This window comes from Heterodontus francisci, chromosome 16 (genome assembly GCF_036365525.1).
Source record: "Heterodontus francisci isolate sHetFra1 chromosome 16, sHetFra1.hap1, whole genome shotgun sequence".
NCBI lineage: Eukaryota > Metazoa > Chordata > Chondrichthyes > Heterodontiformes > Heterodontidae > Heterodontus > Heterodontus francisci.
Window position 1 is genome coordinate 88840085 of NC_090386.1, and position 23104 is coordinate 88863188.

Consider the following 23104-nt stretch of genomic DNA (forward strand, 5'->3'; position numbering starts at 1 on the left):
CTGAATCCCCCACTATCAACACCCTGGGGATTACCATTGACTGGAAACTGAACTGGAGTAGCCATATCAATACTGTGGCTGCAAGAGCAGGTCAAAGGCTAGGAATCTGCAGTGAGTAACTCACTCCCTGACTCCACAAAGCTTGTCCACCACCTACAAGGCACAAGTCAGGAGTGTGATGGAATACTCTCCACTTGCCTGGATGGGTGCAGCTCCAACAACACTCAAGAAGCTCAACACCATCCAGGACAAAGTAGCCCGCTTGATTGGCACCCCATCCACAAACATTCACTCCCTTCACTACGGACGCACAGTAGCACCAGTGTGTACCATCTACAAAATGCACTGCAGCAATGCACAAAGGCTCCTTAGACAGCACCTTCCAAACCTGCGACCTCTACCACCTAGAAGGACATAGGCAGCGGTTGCATGGGAACACCACCACCTGCAAGTTCCCCGCCAAGCCACACACCATCCTGACTTGGAACTATATCGCTGTTCCTTCACTGCTGCTGGGACAAAATCCTGGAACTCCCTTCCTAAAAACACTGAGGGTGTACCTACCCCACAAGGACTGCAGCAGTTCGAGAAGAGAGCTCACCACCACCTTCTCAAGGGCAATTAGGGATGGGTAATAAATGTTGGCCTTGTCAGTGATGCCCATATCAACCGACGAACAAATAAAAAAAATATTCAGAACACTCAGCATGAAGGTGGCGGATAATATTGGTTGCAAGTTTCTGATCTTTACTAGAAGAGGTGAACATTACCATAGGATGGCGGGTGAAGAAAATATTGTGGTAAAAATTCTAGTTAAAATTAGAAGATAGATTTATAAAATAAACTTCCATTGTTTGGCAATACCCCTGCAGCCACATCAGTAATCAATGCAGTGTCTGCAGGGTAGGGGCAGAAGAACAGGGAAAACAAGGCTGGTATTCAGATTCTCCTTCTTTCCTATCACAAATACTGAGCATTCAACAACCCTGCTCAGACTTTACCAACTGGCTGAACACATCACCCAGTGAGGGGCAGTCAAAATCAAACAACAGTCCAAACTAATATCCTAAGCTCTAAGGGCAGCATATGAATGCATGTATTTTCAAAAAGAGAAATGCCAGGGCTGGAAAGAATATTCTTGCACTGCTAGCACTAGTGGCAGCATCTGGTAGAACCACGTTACTGCACAGTTAAGATGCAAAGTTCCTCCTGGTCTGCTGGTTCATGAACTTAACCTCAAACTCAGAAAAGCAGCACCTTGTGAACTACTATAGCTTTGTTTTGCCTGTCAATTGTGTAATGGGTAAGGTACAGTACTGAACCAAGAATTGTACCTCAACATTTCCCTATTCCAGTACCATAAAATGGGCCAGCTCTATCTGTGGCCTACTCCTCCTCTGCGGAACCAGGATTCTGGGGGAACAGAACTGCATTTTTCAAAAAGGGTAATCCTGGTCTGTTTCATCCTTTTCATCATCCATTTGAATGCATAAGACATCTTATTAAAAGTAAGCATTTGTGCCAAATAAATGCCCCCACTGACATGATGCTCCTTATCTGGCATTCTACATATTGCAACATTTTAAGAACTCCCAATATTTTTCTATAAAGCTGTGATCCAACAGGCCACCTAGAAAACCAACAAAAGGCAACTAACAGCTTCAATAGTCGGTCACCTTAAGAGTGGCCCTGATTTTTATCACAGATGGTCTGTGTAAGTTAAGCTGCAGGTAACTCAACATTCATTCACTTGTGTGGGAGGAAAAAAAATGCAAGTACATGAAAGACTGAAGAGGAAAGTCCAAGTGTTGTAGACAAGACTGGTGGTGCAGCTCCAGGGGGTTCGAGGCAATATTCCCTGTAAACTGTGCATGGTCACACAGCAACCCGGAAAGTACAACTCAGGCCACTTGCAACTTGCTCCCTTTAAGATACCATTTGTGCATGGCACACAAGATTTTAAAAGGTACCACACATTCACATCAACAGGCTGTGCATAACAAAAAGAATTGAGGGGACACTGGTTACAGGACCCTAGAAAACTTTGCATTTTTGCATTAAAATGATGTACTCTGGATTATTTTAAGCATGTTCTTCCTCACAATTGCAAAGTTTTAACCTAAATAGAAGTGACATCTGGATTTTCAACGGACCAATGAAACCATCACTTCCCCAAAAGTTACCTGAACAATTACTCTCCCGCCCCAGTTTAGAGGCACTCTACCTGTTCGCTGTCTACCCCTCATCACCAAATAGAGTTAAAAAAACCCAATAACCCAATGAATGGCCACAATCATCGTCAACAGCATCAGGAACACATTAAAGGGAGGTGAGCAGAGATCCATTCCATGAGCAGCTAGATTTGCTTAGGAACAAGACTGAGGATTGGGGTCCAGTATGCATTGATCATCAGCCCCCCCAAAAGAGCTGATAGTTGACATGATTTACAATATAAAACAAGGTGCCAGTGCAGGTAGCTGGACAGGAAACTTTTATGGTAAGTGATTTCAAAAAGGAAATATACAGCTTCCTCACATCTGCAGGGATTAAGCTTTATAAAGGATAAGGTATTATCTGAAAGGGATAATTTATTGGGCAGGATAAATGGGCCAACTGCTGTCTCCTGCCTGAAGCATGTTACTATTTTACATTACTGCTTTATTTTAATTTAGTTGCACAGTCAGTAATGGTAAAAGCTTGCAATCAACACCAAAAATATTAAAATACAAACCTTATCCAAATGAGGGAGTTGTAAAATTCTGGATCAATAGATTCCAAGTCTTTGGTTACTATTGGTTTGTTCAGCATACGTTTGTAAAATGGGAGAGAAAATCCAGTGTCAATGAATTTCCCATGAAACAGAGCCTGGTGTGAAAAAGAAAAGCAAAGCAAAATCTATTAATGATTTCTAGAAATTATCTCTCTTTCACACACACACAGTGTTCACTGCTCATAGGAGCAGAACTGATGGCTCTTGAACAGTTGACATTACACTGAAAGGCACAGCCACCATTAAAACACTGAGATTTGCAATAAATTTCTGCAATCAGTGCTCACTAGAGTGAGATGACAATAAGACAAACATAAAACAAGAGCTTGCAAATGCAAGCTGGTCTGTACCTGCAGTGTTGAGTATTTTAGTTATTATCAGGAAAGTCCTGATGCTTATGTCAAGTGTCAGAACTTAGCTGTGCACTGAAAATGTAAAAGAAAGTCCGCAATATTGTACACAATTCAATTTTTGTAGGTAAGTTATCCAATCTCATACTTTTATACATTTATACAAGTGTAGGGTTGTAGTCAAGATGCTAGAAGGCACCTGAACACCGATGACGTTTGGGGTAGTAGAAAAGACCAGAGAAGTTAGACTTGCTGCTGCTGTGCAATTCAAATGCAAGATAGAACACATACATAATTACTTTCAAAATGTCAGTCGACATCACTTGGTGAATGCCAATGCTCGAAATATGGAAATATAATCAACGCAATTTACAAGCCTGATAAACTTGAGAGAAACAGCAGGTAACTGGTTAAAGCGGATACTTAACCACATATAGCTCAGAAATAAGCCATTCGGCCTAACCAGCTCATGCACTTAAGCTTCCCTCAAGCTCCTCTCATCTTTCCTTATCCAACTTTATTAGCATAATCCTCTATTCCTTCTACCTCATATGCATCTATATTATTCACCTCCACCATCCCTGCAGTAGCTAGTTCCACAATTTCTCAATTCTCTGGGTAAAGAAATTTCTTCTGAATTTCATACTGGATTTCTTGGCGACCATCTTGTATTTATGGCCTCTAGTTTTACTCTTCCCCACAAGTGGAAACATTCTCTCTGCATCTACTCCACCAAAACCTTTCATAATCTCTATCAGATTCCACACCACCCCCAGCCTTCCCTTTTCAAGAGAAAAGAGACCCAGCCTGTTCACCTTTTTCCGCATTTCTGGTACAATTCTAGTAAATCATCTGCGCCTCTGTATCCTTTTTATAATATGGCAACCAGAATTGTGTACAGTTTTCTAAGTGTGGTCTATCAAAGTTCGATATAGGTTTAGAATAACTTCTCTATTTTTCAATTATATCCATCTAGAAATAAGCCCTCGTGCTTGGTTTTGTTTTAAAATGGCATTGTTAACCTACGTCACAACTTTGCTATTTGTGCATTTGTACTTAGCTTTGTTTCTCTACCCCATTTATATCCTCAATGTGACCAAGTCACTTTCCAAGTAATGTGACCTCCGTAATCTTAGCAAAATGTAACACCTCACACTTAATTGTTGAAATTATTGGCCAATTATATGCTCATTCTGCAAGTTTATTAAGCCTTCTTGTACTTTGTTACGGTCCTCCTCAGTGTTGACTATGCCTAATTTGGTGTCATCCACAAATTTAGAAATTGTGTTGATTCCAGATTCTAAATTGTTAATATACATTGTGAACAGTGATCCCAGTATTGATCCTTGTAGGATCCCACATTCCACCATGTGCCACTCTGAATAGCTACCCTTTACCCCTACGCTCTATCTTGAAACCAGCTAGCTATCCATTCTGCTATTTGTCACCCGACTCCATACACCGTGACCGTATTCATTTATCTATTATGCAGCACCTCATCGAAGACCTTTTGGAAATCTAGATAAATAGTCATTTGGTAGCACAGAACTTGAGTATTGCTGAAAACAGACATTTTGTCGAAGCTTTTCATCTTGCACTCAGGACAATTCGCAAGAATACCAATGTAAAGGAGAGCGCCAGATTTCTACTGCATGAGAACAAGGTGCTGATTGGTTGGCAAGTGGACTCTGATTGGTAGAGGCGTTGCCATGGCGAATGCACCAGTTTGTGATTGACAGTTAACTGCCAAGCTTTGTTTGAAATTTAAACCAGGAGCTTGACTCTGATTGGTCAAGGCATTGCCCTGAGGAATGAATGAACCAGTGAATGGTTGCCACTAATTTTGATTAGCTGAAACAGGTGCAATGTGTGTACATGTTCTTTCTGTCTACAAAGGTGCAATGTATGTATGTGCGTTTGCAGGTACAGGAAGCTACAGATATTAATACACAGGTCCCTGCTCTTTGCAGACGGAAAGAACATGTACACACATTGCGCTTGTTTCAGCTAATCAAAATAAGTGACAGCCATTCACTGGTTCATTCCTCAGGGCAATGCCTTGACAGAGTCAAGCTGCCTGGTTTAAATTTCAAACAAAGCTCGGCAGTTAACGGTCAGACACCATAAACTGGTGCATTCTCCACTGCAATGCCTCTACCAATCGGCACTCTCTTCTCATACAGTATAAATTTGTTGCTTTCTCTTACATTGGTATTCTTGTGATTTGTCCTGAGTGCAAGACGAAAAGCTTTGACAAAATGTCTCTGTTTTCAGCAATAAATCTAGATAAGTTATACCTACTGCATTAATCTTGTCTACTCTCTCTGTTACCTCTTCAAAGATTTCAATGAGATTGGTCAAATAAGACATTCACTTGTGAAATCCATGTGGACTATTATAATATTTTTGGTTTCACCTTTAGCAGCGATTCCATTATTTCTCCTACTGCAAATGTTAAGTTGACTGGTCTACAAATCCCTGGACATTCTAGCTCCCTTCTTAAAGACAGCTATTACATTACCTACCTACCAGTCCTCTGGCATTACACCTTTTTTAACCGAATTATTAAGTATGCGTAATCGTGCCTCTGCTATCTCTTCCCTTAATTCTTTTAAAATACCCAGATGTAAATCCATCTGGACCAGGGGTTTAATCCTCTGAATTTGATTAATTTAATATTTCAAATGTGGTTGTATCATTTCTAATCTCATCATGTCTGATGTCATCCCCACCTGATCTGTCTCCCTGGTAAATGCTGCAGCTAAGTAATTATTTACTATTCCTGCCATTTCACCATCGCTGCCTACAACGATCTACAGACTTGCAACTACTGTAAAACCTGCTTCCAAGGCTAAGTTTCTGGTTACCATCTCAGTATAGTTCTTAAGTGTCACACACTGTAACACATAAAACTAAATCAAAATCTAGTTAAATGTAAGGTTTATTTATCACCTAACCAGCTTTTTAAAAAACTGTATACAGAACTAAAAAGAGCAGTAATGTTAAGGCTCAAGTAACTCCTGTAACGTACCATGGCTATGAATCGACCTATGAACCGGAAGTACTTCAGATGGTCTGGGTTGATGTAAGATGCTGGGTTTATTTGCAAGCAATAATTTTCCTTCCCAGCATACTCAAAGAGGCAATACATGGGGTTCAAAACTTCATGGGAAAGTAGAAAGAACCATTCTCTATTAAAAAAATATGATTATTAGATAAACTGGTAGCAAGACTTCAGTCATTCTTAACATGCAATCTGACTCATTTTTAAAGCTACTCCACTTCCACATCGTCTGTGCTAGACCAAATAAAATTGATGTTTGATCAAGAAAGGTAGCAGTCCAGCTTCATTAAATGTTCCACAACAGCTGCCATGCATTCACTGCAAGGTTTCCAAACAATATTCTGTGCATGAGACCACACTTTCGTTCTCTTGACTTTAAGTTAACAGTATGACAGAATGCTTTAACTTGAACTGGGATCAGTTATTTGTACAGTCAGAACATTTGCTAATCAGTTCATTATTTTCAAAGAACCTGCATCTTGTCTAGAGTTCTCTTGCGCCCCTCATCAATTTTCTTCCTATTCCCTTTCACCTGAAAGTGTTGACTCCTTACTGAGGTAGAGTTCCATGGGCACATTATGATAACATGACCAAGTGGCTATTATTACTATGCAATACTGGACAGTGAAAGCTGACAGGCCATTTGGTGACAGAAGATATTACAGTAGTATCCATTTCTGTGCTACACAATGCTCAAACATGCATGCTCATCAAGGGTCATCGAACAGCAACAGTGTGGGAATCTTGGCTGATTTTCACTTTCTGAACTTCGGGATCAGCTAACCCAGCACAGACCAGGGATTGAACCGTGGATCTTTCTGGTCCAAATGGCTCAATTACTGATTATATAGCTTGATGAGCAGGAAGAATTTATTAATTTTATTTTCATGTTTGTGTGTCACAGCAATTGCCTCTCCCACCATTATGCCAACTACTAGGTAATCTTTTGTTGCAAGCAACACCTCACCTGTGACAACGTAGCTGAGATTGGGAACATGACTCTATAGGGTTGGGGCGATGAGGGACCAAAAAGGAATTCTAGTGCAGGCAGAGGGCATGGCTGAGGTACTACAATGAGTACTTTGCATCAGTCTTCATTAAAGAGGATGCTGCTAATTTAACAGTAAAGGAGGCAGATGCGAAAAAGAAAAAAAGGATAAAAGTTGGCAGCATACAAAATGGGATGCATCCTAGGTTGCTGAGGGAAGGGTGGGTGAAAATTGTGGAACTTCTGGCCACAATCTTCCTCTTAGATATGGGAGTGATGCCAGAGAATTGTAGAGTTGCCCATGTTACATCCCTGTAAAAAAAAAAGAGATAAACCTGGCAGCGATAGGCTAGTCAACCTAATGGCAGTAGTGGGGAAACAGAAACAAAAATCCAGGACAAAATCAATTGGCATTTGCAAAAATATAGGCTAAGAAATGAAAGACAGCACAGATTTGTTGAAGGCAAACCACATTTGACTAACTTGATCGAGTTCTTTGAAGAAGTAATGGACAGGGTTGATGAAAGCACAGCTGATGACGTGTTTATTGATGGCAAAGAACCACATGATAGACTTAACAAAATTAAAGCCAACGGGATTAAAGGGACAGTGATATGAAATTGGCTAAGGGACAGAAAGCAGAGAATTGTGGTGGAAGGTCACAGACCTAAAACATTAACTGTTTCTCTCTCCTCAGATGCTGCCAGACCTGCTGAGTATTCCAGCATTTGTTATTATTTCAGATGTTCAGCACCTGCAGTATTTTGCTTTTGTTTTGTTGAGCTGTAGTGAGCGGCTGTTTTTCAAACTGGAGGGTAGTATACACTGGTATCCTCCAGCGGTCGGTGTTGGGACCACTGCTCTTTCTGAAATATATTAATGACCTGAATTTGGGTATACAGGACATATTTTCAAAGTCTGCATATGATTCAAAACTCAAAAATTTAGCAAATAATGCAGAGGATAGTAACAGACTTCAGGAGGACATAGACTGGTAAAATGGGAAGACACTTCAGGGCGGCACAGTGGCGCAGTGGTTAGCAGCGCAGCCTCACAGCTCCAGCGACCCGGGTTCAATTCTGGGTACTGCCTGTGTGGAGTTTGCAAGTTCTCCGTGTGTCTGCGTGGGTTTTCTCCGGGTGCTCTGGTTTCCTCCCACAAGCCAAAAGACTTGCAGGTTGGTAGGTAAATTGGCCATTATAAATTGCCACTAGTATAGGTAGGTGGTAGGGAAATGTAGGGACAGGTGGGGATGTGGGAGGAATATGGGATTAGTGTAGGATTAGTATAAATGGGTGGTTGATGGTCGGCACAGTCTCGGTGGGCCAAAGGGCCTGTTTCAGTGCTGTATCTCTAAACTAAACTAAACTTGGCAGATAAAATTTAACACAGACAAGGGCAAAGTGATACATTTGGATAAGAACAAGGAGTGTGACTATGAACTAAATTACAATTTTAAAGAGAATGCAAGAACAGAGATAATTGGGGGTGTAACGTGCACAAATCTTTGACGATGGTAGGACCAGTTGATAATGCTGTTAAATAAGCATCTAGGATTCTTGGCTTTAATAATAAAAGAATTGAATTCAAAAGCAAGTTATTTTGCAACAAGCCAAATTAAGTTATGGTAAATCTTTTTAAAACACTGGTTAGGCCTTAGCTAGAGTATTATGTTTAATTCTGGGCACCACACTTTAGAAAGGATGTCAAGGCTTTAGAGAGGGTGCAGAAGAGATTTACTAGAATGGATGAAAGACTTCAGTTTATGTAGAGACTAGAGAACTGGGGCTGTTCTCCTTACAGGTTAAGGGGAGATTAGATAGAGGTGCTCAAAATCATGAAAGGTTTTGATTGTGTAAATAAAGAGAAACTATTTCAAGTGGCAGAAGGATCGATAACCACAGGATACAAATTTAAGGTGAGTGGCAAATTTACTCAGCGAGTTACAATGATTTGCATGAAAGGGTGGCAGAAGCACAAGCAATAACAACTTTCAAAAGGGAACTGGATAAATACTTTGGGGGGGTGGGGGACGTTGATGGGAACATTGGGGAAGAGGTGACTGCCACTAATTGTACAGCTCTTTCAAAGATTCTGCACAAGCACCATAGGCCAAACGGCCTCCTTCTATGCTACTTCATTCTATAGCTAGTAAATACTTTCTGCCACTAAGCACCATGATTGTTACTTTAAATCAGCTTGTTCACACAATGGAGATACTTGCCTTGCCACACCTCCATAATCTAAGCCTTCCTCTCCTGGAAAAATGATCCACAATCGTCTTCGCAAATCTTGAGGGTTGAAACTCATAATCTGAAACACAAGGTGGAAGTCAAGCTGAAAATACTTTTAGTTAGCCTGAGTAGGAATCATTATGGTAAAGGAGTTCAATAACATTCCTACAATGCTCTCTTAACTGCACTGAGTAACAACCAGGATAGGGTAGGATTTCCAGGTCAAGAAATCATAAAAGCAACTTTTGCAAACTCTTGGCAGTAAGTTTTTTGCAAGCTCAAGTTTTCTGAATTTAAATTCCAGCAAAGTATATTTATAAATGGGGGTTTCTCTTAATGAGCTTCATCTCCATTCCCAATGCTTCATTCATTTCTCCTCTCACTTCTATATATAAATAAAGATCTTCCATCTTTAGGTATCTCCCACACCACTGCCCTGTTAAAAGGGGAGATTCCCAAGAATTTGGGTCAACAATTTTAACGTTCAGCTGTCTGGCAGAGAGAGATTAAAAACTAAACGAAGATGAGTGAACTTGTAGCACTCATACCTAGATGAAGGGAGGGGGCATTGGCAGGGGCCGAGGATTAGATCATGTGCTTTCTACCTATTTGGATTAAGTTAGTCAGTTACATTTCTCCCTCCATCCCCAACAAAGTTACCTGCTGAAATGAGTCCTCAAATAAGGTTTTCCTTGTCACAGTTATCTTTATGTGCTGAGGCGCAGCCAGTTGCTAGAAAACAAAACAATCCATTATATAAATCAGTCAAATACCCATTCTTCCCAAAATACTCTCCTGGAACAGCCACAGGGGTTCTCTAGATCTAACCCTCAGAACCTTGGACAAATGATATTAAAAACCGTTTATACTTTTTGCCCAAATATCCTGCCAGCGTTTTGATGAACATATTGCAATAGATTGGGAGAACCCCACTGTACTGAATGAAATGTTGCTTACCTGACACCAGAACCTGAAATAAGAAACTTTGGATCTGAAATCACGCACATATGCTATGTTTGGACCATTTGATCTGAAAAACAAGGTTGAGAAGTGGGGGAAGAGCAGGAAGGAGAGAAGTAAATCATAGGTTGTACGGTTCAAAGTACAAGAAAGGTTTATTTGGATTACAGAGGAGACACTTCAAAACTTATCGATGCTTAACCTCCACCTACCAGTCACCTCTATTAAACAGCAGATTAACAAGCCACAGAACAGCCCTCCTCCATTACTGCCCTCAGAAGCCCTAACGCGAGGGCTGAAATTAAACAAGTAAAAACCAAGCTCCTAAATACAATTTTTGGAGAAAAACAATACTTAAAATTGTCTCTGCATAAAACAAAGTCATTGTTTCTGGTCAGTATCTAGGTGAGCACAAACATTTCAACTCAGAAGCAAGAGGCTGTGTGTGGACCAAAAGCGTGATGTCCCTTTAAAAGTAATTAGACAAATTACAATACATAAAGATTGCAACTATTTCCAAATTAGTACCATTGCAATGCAGCACAAAAACACAGCCTACAACTCCAAATCCTAGTAGGCAAATCAGAAGTTGCAAGCATTGTGCCTGAAAAAGGCATGCATGGCATTCAACATTCAAATATTATCACTCTAATGTATGAGGTTCGGAGGAGGAAGGAGGGGGGTTAGGTAACTTTTTGAATAGGTACAAAAGCAGGGTGCTGAAACATAGCCACAACTGAATCCCTACCACCTTTCCTATTAGCTCAGTCATGCATCTGATAAGCCTTGAGCAGTACATGTCTGCAAATGACAACCAAGGCAAGATTCACACTGAAATCTCAACCTGTAGCATATAGCTGCAGGGTACATAAAGGGTTCAGTTAACCCAAGTAAGCAACTCTTTAAAATTATACAAACATGTTCTTGACACTTTCTGTTCATTACATAAAGGACAATAATAATCTGTCAGTACTGACTACTCCCCAATGAGGAGTAGAATGGGCTTAATGCAAGATAAAATTCCCTCATCCCTAGCCCTTGCACATGCAGCATCAACGTCATAATTTCATTTGTCACTTTATATTTCCTTTTAGCCCCAAAGCGCCCAATTATGAGCACTTTTGCATTGTAGCCTTACACAAACTAAGAATTCTTGCATTTATACACCCCTTATCACATCAAATTATCTTGCTTATAACAAACTCTTTTATTTTGGAGTGCAGTGACTTACGGAGGCTAATGTGGCTGCCTTTTTACACTAACAGTGAAGTGTTGACCAGAACACCAGGAGAATTATTCATACTCATTTTCAAATACTGGCACAAGGTCCAATTGAGTTGGCAGATGAGACAGCAGCTTAAGGTCTCATCTGGAGGAGACTTTCATCCAGTAACAATCAGTGCTGGATTCGACAGAATTTTTATTCTATCCAGTCACCATCCACCATCACTTATTGCTGACAGTGTTCAACAGTCAACATTTCTTTCCCATTAGAAAAGTTATGCGTGATCAAATTCAAAACTTTAAAGACTTACAGTGCAGACTTTCCAGTGCGTGGGTCAATGTAGGTTGTTGTTCTTCTGTTATGATCCACAAAGTACGGAACACCATCAACTGTAAAGCGCATCTCCCATCCATCTGGCAAGGGCTTCTCATTGAGAGTGCTGCAGAAATGAGCAAACACACATGATCTGTGGAAGACTGCACGTTGAACATTGACAGTAGGCAACATCACAGACGTGCTGGTGCCGACCACCTTGAAACAAGGCTCGGCTTGCCGACATCAACATTTCCATTTTCATCACAATACAGCACAAATAGTAACAGACACTAAAACCGCAGTAGAGGATTTCATAGATGAAGACAAATCAAAATGTTTTCACTTGAAACCACAAATGCTGGAATCAAAATATAATTTTTGAAAAGTCACACAGATTACATAAAACAGACTGGCGTTAATACCCTCTTAGCTTTCATTTTATTATTTATAACATCTGTATGCCATCATCACAGGTTCCAGCTAGCTCTTCAACTCTTACCCTCACTCCTCTGGGTACTGGAATAACTGCAGTCTATTTAGCTAAATTTCAATCTGAAAGGTACAAGTCCAATTTCATTTTTAATAATTAAACGTTAAACACTAATTCAGCATTGGTTTAACTGACTTGTGTATGCATTATTTCATTATCCTCCACAACTCAAGTTACTGCCTCATGTTTATGATACTTCAAATGGTTTCAGTCCACAAATATGATCAACGCTGTTCCTTTCTTCACATACCAGAAAGTGAACAGTGTATTAAGAGTTCCTTTCATAACCCTTTCCCCAGTATGAATGCAATGAAGCCAAAGATTCAACCACAGGTTTGTCATTGTAGCAGAATTTATGAAGTACCTAAACAGAAACTGTTACAATTATAGATTACATACACAAGACATCCCCAAATTAAAGACAACTCATGATCTAAGTTCTGAGAGCATTTTATTTATGAACTATTTCTCACGCAGCACAGATAACAATGGACATACAAGACTGCAACTTAACATGGGAAATCTGAATGATGATTATAAACAGATGTAAATCTGAACATCTCAAATACTGCAGGTTTCATCTCACTTCTTCCCAATACTATTTCTCTTCCATTACCTACCAGTTTCCCCCCTTCTCTCCCAAATACATCAACTTCTTGCTAAGATATGGCACCATGGGCTAGCCAATTCCCAATATCTTTCAACATAATGACTGTTTATTTATATGCTTTGTATTTGGTTTCAGTGCTGTAATCAGTGTAATAGTGTAAAGAAAAACCATAAAAATATTAACGTCCTTATGTTAACACCACAGCTGTCCGTTCCACTGTCAATATATTGAGGATGTGGAACAGTTCGCTAGCATTGCACCTCGAGCCATCGACAGCCCATAAACACATACGGGAGGAGGAAATTAAACATTAAAATAGGCAAAGATATATCGGCCATCTCACTAATTGTCGTTTTGACTTTTGCCCTTAGCAAGATGCCCAATGACAAGAGTTCATTACCACCTTCAACCATAGCTGCCCCACCCATCGCCAAGCAGGGGGCTGGATGGAGGAATTCATTTGCAGGGGAAAACCTTTCAGATATGGCACCAGTTACCTTTCCTTTTCAAGAAGGACTGGATGTTATTTGCCAGTTCCAAACTGGTCCCTTTCAATTTAACCTTGGGGCCTTCTGGCAGCTTTGGAGGAGCTCTCCTGTTTTAGCTTTTTGTTATGAAAGTGCTTCTTTCTTTTAATTTTGTTTTGAGGATTCGTATTGTAGAATCATGGACATTGGTTTATTTGGAAAAACTGAAAAGACTCCATGGATGTTTTTTTTTAAACAAGAGTCACAGAGATCTTGTTTGAAAACAAACCTTTACGAGATATCACATGCCTTAATCTTACTAAACCACAGAAAGCTTGGTGACTTGGGGGAGATGTTTACAGAGAAGTGATGTGTCACAATTTACGAGGATCAGGAGTTAGTTTCGCTTCTGAGATGTTGTTTTGGTTCAGGGGTGTGGACTGTTGTTGAAAGCAGTTGGAGATCAACCTGCCAAGAGGGAAGCACCCAGCTTGCCTCCTTCCTCCTGTCTCTGTGAAATGCTGTATATCAAGTGTGTGGGAGCTAAAACCCCCGATGCAGAGTTTCTCCAGAGGAGCTCCTGGAAAGCTTGCTAGATTAATTCTCAATGACACCACCTGAAAAGAACTGCTTCATAAAAGATCCCAGTGACCCATCTAGGTGTACTCGGATGCCAGACTGTATACCATTTGGGGGCACAACGTATCTCATTCTTTTTCTTCAAGATTTAACAAGTATTTGGCCAAAGTATTTTTTTTTTTGTTTACTTCCGTAAAAGAGCTCTGCAGAGAAAAAGTGAGTGAATGAGTGAGAGTGAGAGCGCTAAGGTAAAAAGGGAACTTTCATATTTCAATCTGTGTTAATGCTTTGCTTCTTTAATGGATAAGTCTTGTTTTATAATAATCTGATAGTTTTGTTGTTTATTAAAGAGATCTGGTTGATGTATTTTATTCTGGGATAGAGTAGAGTATATACGATTGACCCCATCGGTGACTGGGCAAACATTTAAATATATGTTGTGACCTGTGGAGAAGTGGAACTAGAAAAGACAGTGCACTCCTCTCACCTCAGTCGTAACATTTTTCATTACTGTGCACATTTCCTGAAAGCTCAAGGGTCTGCTCAAAATGTCAAGGCACACATATCCATAATTTCTGGAAGCTTGTGTATAGAGTTCCATAGCATTTCTCAGGCTCAAGAAATAACTATTGCTTAATAGAGTGACTGGGCGTCTTGTTTCCTCACTCCCTCCCCTTTTGCTTCAAAGCACATTAAACTCCACTCAACACTGCTCTCCTTAAAGGTTAAGCAAGTCATTGTTTCTCTGGAGGTTGGCTTGACTTCTGGTCCTGATCAGTATATCAATGATTTCTTTCAAATAAGAATTTGTCTTCCAGAATGGCAAAAAGATTCAACCACTGAAATCAAAACAGAAAAAGTTGGAAATACACAGCATCTGTGGTTGAGCCCTGCTTCAGAAATGTAGGGGCTAGCCTGCAATGTTGCCCTTTGTTTTTTTGTTAATAGATGCTGACTGACCTGCTGCATTTCCCACATGTTTCTGCTGCCAGAACTGGTCTCCTTATTGAAGTATTTGACTAAAACATTCAAGGAATTCTTGGATTATCCCAGATACTTGAGCCAACGACAGTGCATCACTTCTGATCAAGAGGAGGACCTGCTTCACTGTGGTTCATACAGAGTAGCCAAGTCATCAAGCTAACTATTGTTTTGTAAAACATCTCAACTCCTTGCCTCAATGCTACCTAAACCTCTGTGTGTATGCTTCCCAACAGAGATTAAAAATTTTTCCACGCCCTACCTACCTTGGGGAGCTATGGTGAATTACAGTAACTACTACAGCCTCAGCTGGAAATCAGTAACTCAGTAGGGTCCAGGGGCTGAACTTGAAACCTTCTTGGTTTGTATGGCCAAGTAGCACATAAAGCAGTACATTTACTCAGCAAGTTACTGGGGCAGTTATAAACGATTCCTTTCTATTCAGTGGGTGGCAGTTTTGAAGCCCTCTAACTTTTTCTTTCAGGTTGACCGGAGATTTTAACACAGTTCACCTAGCCTATCCTATATAGCTGCAATGTTCTATCCATCATGATCAATCTTCCCTACCCATTCACAGCCATGTAATAATCCAGGAGGGGCAAAAAGAAGAGTTAAACCTCAGACCATTTAGGGGAAAAAATCTGGAAAATTCCTTTCTGATCTCTTTAAGCAATCAAAACTAATCCAAGAGATCACATCGACCCTGATTTATTATAGGGTACCTACCTCCTTTGAGGTGAACTTTGCGCTAGTCAGAAACAGGTCCAGCTGTCTACTGAAGGATTACAGCGAATCAACATTCACCACCACAAGCAGACAACCTCTTCCACAGGTCCACCATTCTCTGAATAAAGATCTGCCTAACCCGATTCAACTGGATGGGTTGCAGGGTAGATTGGGGAGGGGAGGGTGTTTTGGGGGGGGGGGGGGGGTGGGGGGAGATGGTGGGCGGGTGAATAACTGGGTCACATGAACACAATCCTCCCATTATTTTATAAACCTTGATGAAATTGTCTGAGTCTATACAGATCCAACTCTTTTTTGAGGTAATCAAGGTGTTTTAGACTGCGAGTTAAACTTGTGTTGTTGTTCCCTCATGCCCACATCCTTCCCTATACCTCAATACCCCCCGCTATGTGAGGAGACCAAGTATACCATATATTTAGTCCAATTTTTGGTATGGTTTACTGTTAGAGTACTTGGGTATTAAGCATTCACTGTTGACTGGTATTGAAATGCCAAAGTACTATATCATGCTGTTTTGTATTTGTTATGCTTCCACCCTAAATTTTGAACAAAGATTTTTTTTTTTTAAATATTCACCAGACCGCAAATCGCCTGTAAATTGTGAACCCAATGATTAGACTTTTTTGTACTCACGCTTTGGTATCCATCATACTGTATTTATTTAACTGTATACAATAGCCAGTATATTATAGTATTATTCAAATGCACTCACCCTTCGGTCCTAGGATCCTCCCACTGAGTGGTACGTGTTAAGTGGTTTACAAAATACATTCTACCATTGCTGTCTGTTCTCTTTTCTACAAGAATGACATGAAGATTTTTTTTTAATTAGTAAAATTGGTAGCATTCTGTGCTTTTTATGAATAGAAATAATCTCCAAAAAGCTTTAAACCTAACTGGGTCACATGCTGTGTTACTAATCAATGATTTGAAAAGCAATGCGCATAATTTTTCCATTTATGTATGCTTCAGCCTTACTTACCCCATCCAGTTGGCAATGGGCCAAGCGGGTCAAATTCTGCTGGCACCAGCTGCTCAGGATACTGAAAGTGAAAACATCAGCAATCAGGAATGTTTTTTAAAAATGTGGTTTATGCCAAGAAAGTAGCCACACACACCATTGAGTAAAAATGGCAAATGGAAGCTATTACAAGTGTGTCTTAACAGGTCACCTAGAACTGAACAACACTGTGCCTTAGATGCCAAACTGAGGGAATGGAGAAGGGGCAGATGGGTAAAAGTCCTGCAGGAGGACAACTCTAAGCAAGTCTCTTTTCCTTTGCAAAATGGTAAACTGGTCTGGCTACATGTAAATGAGTTGCTGATAAACCACATGCCTCCTCTACCTACCTCTGAAACATTAAAGTATTTTATTTGATTGTAATTCAAATGATTCAAACCAATTTCCTCTCACATGAAGTTAGTAATTTCAGTTGTGTTTTCTGAGGCGGCCCCGAGTCCTGAGTGGAATGACAGGTTTCCTCATAAGGAGGAAACAACATTTTAAATGCATAAAATGAGGTCACCCTGGTTTATTCCACCACGCCAACTACAGTGTTGCACCAGCACTTTGGGGGGTGGGGGGGGGGGGGGAGAGGAGGGTAAGAGAACAGACTGCCTACTAACCCCATTAGCTGAGGAAGACTATGTGTGGCATATTAAGACCCAAAGGGAAGGTGAGATAAAGACAAAATAAACTTAAAGTGGAATGGCCAATGCCCACGTTCATCTTCTTTGGCCTCCTTATTTCGAGAGACAATGGGTAAGCACCTGGAGGTGGTCAGTGGTGCGTGGAGCAGCGCCTGGAGTGGCTATAAAGGCCAATTCTAGAGTGACAGGCTCTTCCACAGGTGCTGCAGAAAAATTTGTTTGTCGGGGCTGTTACACAGTTGGCTCTCCCCTTGCGCCTCTGTCTTTTTTCCTGCCAACTGCTAAGTCTCTTCGACTTGCCACACTTTAGCCCCGCCTTTGCCTTTATGGCTGCCCGCCAGCTCTGGCGAACGCTGGCAACTGACTCCCACAACTTGTGATCAATGACACAGGATTTCATGTTGCGTTTGCAGACGTCTTTAAAGCGGAGACATGGACAGCCGGTGGGTCTGATACCAGTGGCGAGCTCGCTGTACAATGTGTCTTTGGCGATCCTGCCATCTTCCATGCGGCTCACATGGCCAAGCCATCTCAAGCGCCGCTGACTCAGTAGTGTGTATAAGCTGGGGATGTTGGCCGCATTGAGGACTTCTGTGTTGGAGATATGGTCCTGCCACCTGATGCCAAGTATTCTCCGGAGGCAGCGAAGATGGAATGAATTGAGACGTCGCTCTTGGCTGACATATGTTGGCCAGGCCTCGCTGCCATAGAGCAAGGTACTGAGGACACAGGCTTGATACACTCGGACTTTTGTGTTCCGTGTCAGTGCGCCATTTTCTCACACTCTCTTGGCCAGTCTGGACATAGCAGTGGAAGCCTTTCCCATGCGCTTGTTGATTTCTGCATCTACAGACAGGTTACTGGTGATAGTTGAGCCTAGGTAGGTGAACTCTTGAACCACTTCCAGAACGTAGTCGCCAATATTGATGGATGGAGCATTTCTGACGTCCTGCCCCCATGATGTTCGTTTTCTTGAGGCTGATGGTTAGGCCAAATTCATTGCAGGCAGCCGCAAACTTGTCGATGAGACTCTGCAGGCACTCTTCAGTGTGAGATGTTAAAACAGCATCGTCAGCAAAGAGGAGTTCCCTGATGAGGACTTTCCGTACTTTGGACTTCGCTATTAGACGGGTAAGGTTGAACAACCAGCCCCCTGATCTTGTGTGGAGGAAAATTCCTTCTTCAGAGAACTTGAATACATGTGAAAGCAGCAGGGAGAAGAAAATCCCAAAAAGTGTGGGTGCGAGAACACAGCCCTGTTTCACGCCACTCAGGACCGGAAAGGGGTCTGATGAGCCACCATGTTGAATTGTGCCTTTCATATTGTCATGGAATGAGCTTTGGTGGACATCCAATCTTTTCTAGTAGTCTGAAGAGGCCACTCTGCTGACGAGGTCAAAGGCCAATGCCCACGTTCATACTAACAGATTATAGGAACTGACTGATTTTATAATCTAAGTAGATCATAAGATCAAAGTTTCCATAAATGCAGATTAAGATCTTTGTTTTTCCATGTAAAAACAACTCATAGAAAAATAACGATGATAGTTTAGTTGTTGCTATCTTCAAGCACCAAAGTTAAATATCAGCTGCTTGAATAGTAAATTCTACAAGAATTGGACATCCAGATAAATTACTTATCCAGTTTGATCAAGGAACCAGAGTTTGTGGAGAAATGAATTAACACAATTGAATTTTAGTTGAGTTATGGAAAATGGAGCCTGACTTCCTCAAAACGCTTGCAGTTAATTGAGGTTCCACTAATTCAAACGCACAGTGGCGCAGTAGTTAGCACCGCAGCCTCACAGCTCCAGCGACCCGGGTTCAATTCTGGGTACTGCCTGTGTGGAGTTTGCAAGTTCTCCGTGTTTGCGTAGGTTTCCTCCGGGTGCTCCGGTTTCCTCCCACATGCCAAAGACTTGCAGGTTGATAGGTAAATTGGCCATTAAATATAAATTGCCCCTAGTATAGGTAGGTGGTATGGAAATATAGGGACAGGTGGGGATGTGGTAGGGAATATAGGATTAGTATAAATGGGTGGTTGATGGTCGGCACAGACTCGGTGGGCCGAAGGGCCTGTTTCAATGCTGTATCTCTAAACTAAATAAACACACATATACACAAGTAAAACAACAAAGTGAAAAAGTGTATTAGATATGCTAGGAAAATTAAAACAAGTGATTTGATTGAGGTGGGCACCTTCCTTCAACAGGTGCTAAAATCACAAAGCTGGTTTTCTATACACCGGATTTTCAGTTGTCCTCTTTAAAAAGGTACAAAAAGTAGCTCAGTAAGTTAATTACCGAATAAATAAATCTCTGGTTGAACTGCTGCATGGCTCCCTGAAGCTGATTTCTCTGCGACTGCCACTGCTCAAAATTCCTGACCGACTCTACCGTGGGCCGCTGCCATGTGGTCGTCCTGGTAATGTGGTCAACGTAGTAAATCCTGTGCCTCTCGTCAACCCTCCGCTCCCAGCTATCAGGAAAGAAGTGAAGAGGAAGTGATTAATGACAGTAACTCATTCCAGCAGCACTAAAGAATTGCTGAACAGCAAGCCCCATATTTCCAATTGTGAAGTACGTTTTAGTGGCAATAGTATTTCAATGGCTATTGTGTTGCTTGACATAGGCACTATGTATTGTGTGAAGTGAAATTAGCTCAAGCTAGCATATCCTGACAGTGACACATCATAGCAGTTAGCTGTTGGCCCTGCAGAGATAAGAGACATGCCTTCAAGTAAGTCAGCTGGTGGAGGAGAAATAGGATGAACAGCTCTCATCCAGGCAACCATGCTAATTTATAGTTAGGGATTAAAGCCACACACTGAAGCGCCGCCCTGGAAGGGCAGGCTTTACCTGTGGTCTAATGGAAGGATAATAAGCAGAGAAACCTCAGAAAGGTAGGGAATGATGCTTAATGTCTATATTGCTTTTGCTTGGAGTTTAAACGGAGCAATCTTCACAGAAGAGCTTAGTGGTTCGCGTTGAATGGTTTGGACTTTTAAGAATAGGACTGGAAAATATGGTTGACAGTGCTGCCATGCTTACTTCAATTCTCCTCAGTGTTTCAAAAATGTCACTTTAAAACACATTCCATAATGCATATCACAAGCAATTAGTGTATGATATAAACTAGTGTGGACACAGGCATGGTGGGCTGAATGGCCTCCTTCTGTGATGTATCATTCTATGAAGCAGGAGGTGTATAAAGAAATCAAAATCTATTTAAAAAAGCAATATTTGAGACTGCTGTATCTTGAACAACAATTATGAAAAATAACTGGTTACATGGCCTAGAATTAGCGAGCGGCATGGGGACTTTTATACTAGTTACAGACGAATATGCTCTAATAATTCAGAAATAAACATCACTAACAGAAATGATAAACCAGGCTGGTCCAATGGCTCAGAAGTAAAGTACTTTGCCTCTGAACCATACAGCTGAGGAAGGCCCCAGATTCAATCCCGGGACTATGTTGAGTTACCCATTATCAGCTAGGATGAGGAAAAGATACTGGTTTAGGCCACAACGCTGAGGGTTTAAAGGAAGGGAGAATCAGTATACTCATTAATCACTATACAGTGATCTCCCTTGGGGGAAAAGATTGAGTTGTACCTGACAAATTTTTTTCACCAGATTACTCATTTGAACACTCGTAGGTGTTACTGATGGGCTGATCAAACTGTATGCCTTACAGCCGAGGGACAGAAAAGTTATGAAAAATAAATGTATTATTTTATCTTAAGTTTGCACTTTCCATTGAAAGTTCTGCAAAGAAAACACTACCTAAAGGCTGAACAATTGTGCTTGAAGCATCTATATTGTAGAAGTCATCAGCAATTAATTCTTTTAGTCATTGCCATCACATTTTCTGCATCATTACCAGCTAGTAAAGAAAACTGATAGATCTGAAAAGTACTTAGTCAAGAACAGCACTTACTGATGAACATCCCAAGTCAACATATTATCTGACTTACCCTGGAGGCAACGGCTGTGGTCTTTCCCATGTTGTTCGTTTTTCAATATGATCTACAAAATACAATCTGCCGTGCTGATCCATCCGCTGCTCCCAGCTATTGAAAGGAAATAAAATATTGTTAAACTAACAGCGAGAAGCAGCACATGAACAAACATGTTAAATTTCTCTTCCCCCCACCCTCCGAACACCCCCAGTATCATTACAGGGGACTGCTGCCTGCATTTAAAGCACTGAAATGCCCTGTTGGATAGCCTTGTATGCGAGTTAAAGGTCTGCAAAGAAAACCCGACCGAGCCCGAATGCCGGACCCAGAAGTGCGACCTGACTTGAACCCGACACGTCGTCGGGTCCCACTGGGGGCCTTTACCCGTGTACTGATGTGGAGCCGTGGTACTAATGGCCATGGAGGGAAATTTTACACAAAATGTATTCCCTGCACCCAGTTAAAGGCAATTCTGAAGTATGAAGTCCAGGAATAAGACCAGTATTAAAAACTAGCTTTCTTCTTTGACCACATTTATAGTTGAGCGGCAATTCAGAACACAAAAGGTTTTCGCCTTGAATAAAGTTCATTTCTAAAGGAAAACCGAATGCTTCAGACCTACAAAATTGGAACGAATTACTGACCTGCATCAACATTTCCGGAGCAAAAAGAGATATTTCAATGTGCTGATTCATCTTAAAAAGAACTAATCATGACCTCTGTTGTGAAATTTCATAGTGATCAATAGTTTCTTTGACTTTTCAATGCTACTTATCCTTTAATGCAGGTATTGAGAGAAGTGTGAAGTGATACATTTTGGTAGGATGGATGAGGAGAGAGAATATGAACTAAATGGTACAATTTTAAAAAGAGATTGCAAGATCAGAGATCTGGGGGTGCATGTACACAAATCTTTGAAGGTGGCAGGACAAGTTGAGAAGGCTGTTAGTAAAGCATAGAATCGTTATAGCACAAAAGGCCATTCAACCCATTGTGTCCATGCTGGCCCTCCTAAGGAGCGATTCACGGACTGCCACTTCCCTCCCTGTCCCTACATCCCTATACATTTCTCCTCTTCAGATATTTAGAATATTTAGAAAATGTAGAAACATTTTAGCATATGGGATCCTTGGATTTATTAATAGAGGCATGGAGTATGAAAGCAAGAGGTTGCGCTAAATATTTATAAAACATTGGTTAGGGCCCAACTGGAGTACTGTGTCCAAGTCTAGACACCACACGTTAGAAAAGAATGTCAAGGCTTTGGAGAGGGTGCAGAGGAGATTTACTAGAATGCTACCAGAGATGAGGGTCTTTAGTTATGTGGGAAGACTGAAGAAGCAGGAGTTATTCTCCCTAGAGCAGAGAAGGTTAAGGGGAAATGAGATAGATGTGTTCAAAATTATGAATGGTTTTGATAAAAAAGGAGAAACTACTTCCAGTGGCAGAAGGGTCAGTAACCAGAAGACACAAATTTTAAAGTAGTTGGCAAAAGGAAATGTGACGAAAACTTTTTTTAAAAATAGTGAATTGTTATGACCTGGGATGCACTGCATGCAAGGGTTGTAGAAACAGTAGATTCAATAGTAACATTAAAGAATTGGATAAAAACTTGAAGGGAAAAAATGTGCTGGGCTACGGGGTATAACAGGGGAATGGGACTAATTGGACAGCTCTACCAAATAGCACAGGCATGATGGGCTGAATGG

At 41.0% G+C, this 23104-nt stretch overlaps 1 protein-coding gene across 1 annotated transcript in view; it reads right to left on the minus strand.

Annotated features, from left to right (window-relative positions):
• LOC137378345 (E3 ubiquitin-protein ligase Itchy-like) overlaps positions 1–23104 on the minus strand; it is a 123493-nt gene that overhangs the window by 25608 nt on the left and 74781 nt on the right. The window contains exons 9-18 of the mRNA XM_068048607.1: positions 21411–21506; positions 19734–19908; positions 16763–16823; positions 16493–16577; positions 11902–12030; positions 10364–10436; positions 10067–10138; positions 9397–9485; positions 6152–6311; positions 2732–2865 (exon numbers count right to left, since the gene is read on the minus strand). Coding sequence (XP_067904708.1) covers positions 2732–2865; positions 6152–6311; positions 9397–9485; positions 10067–10138; positions 10364–10436; positions 11902–12030; positions 16493–16577; positions 16763–16823; positions 19734–19908; positions 21411–21506 — 1074 coding nt within the window. The remainder of the gene's footprint in view (positions 1–2731; positions 2866–6151; positions 6312–9396; positions 9486–10066; positions 10139–10363; positions 10437–11901; positions 12031–16492; positions 16578–16762; positions 16824–19733; positions 19909–21410; positions 21507–23104) is intronic.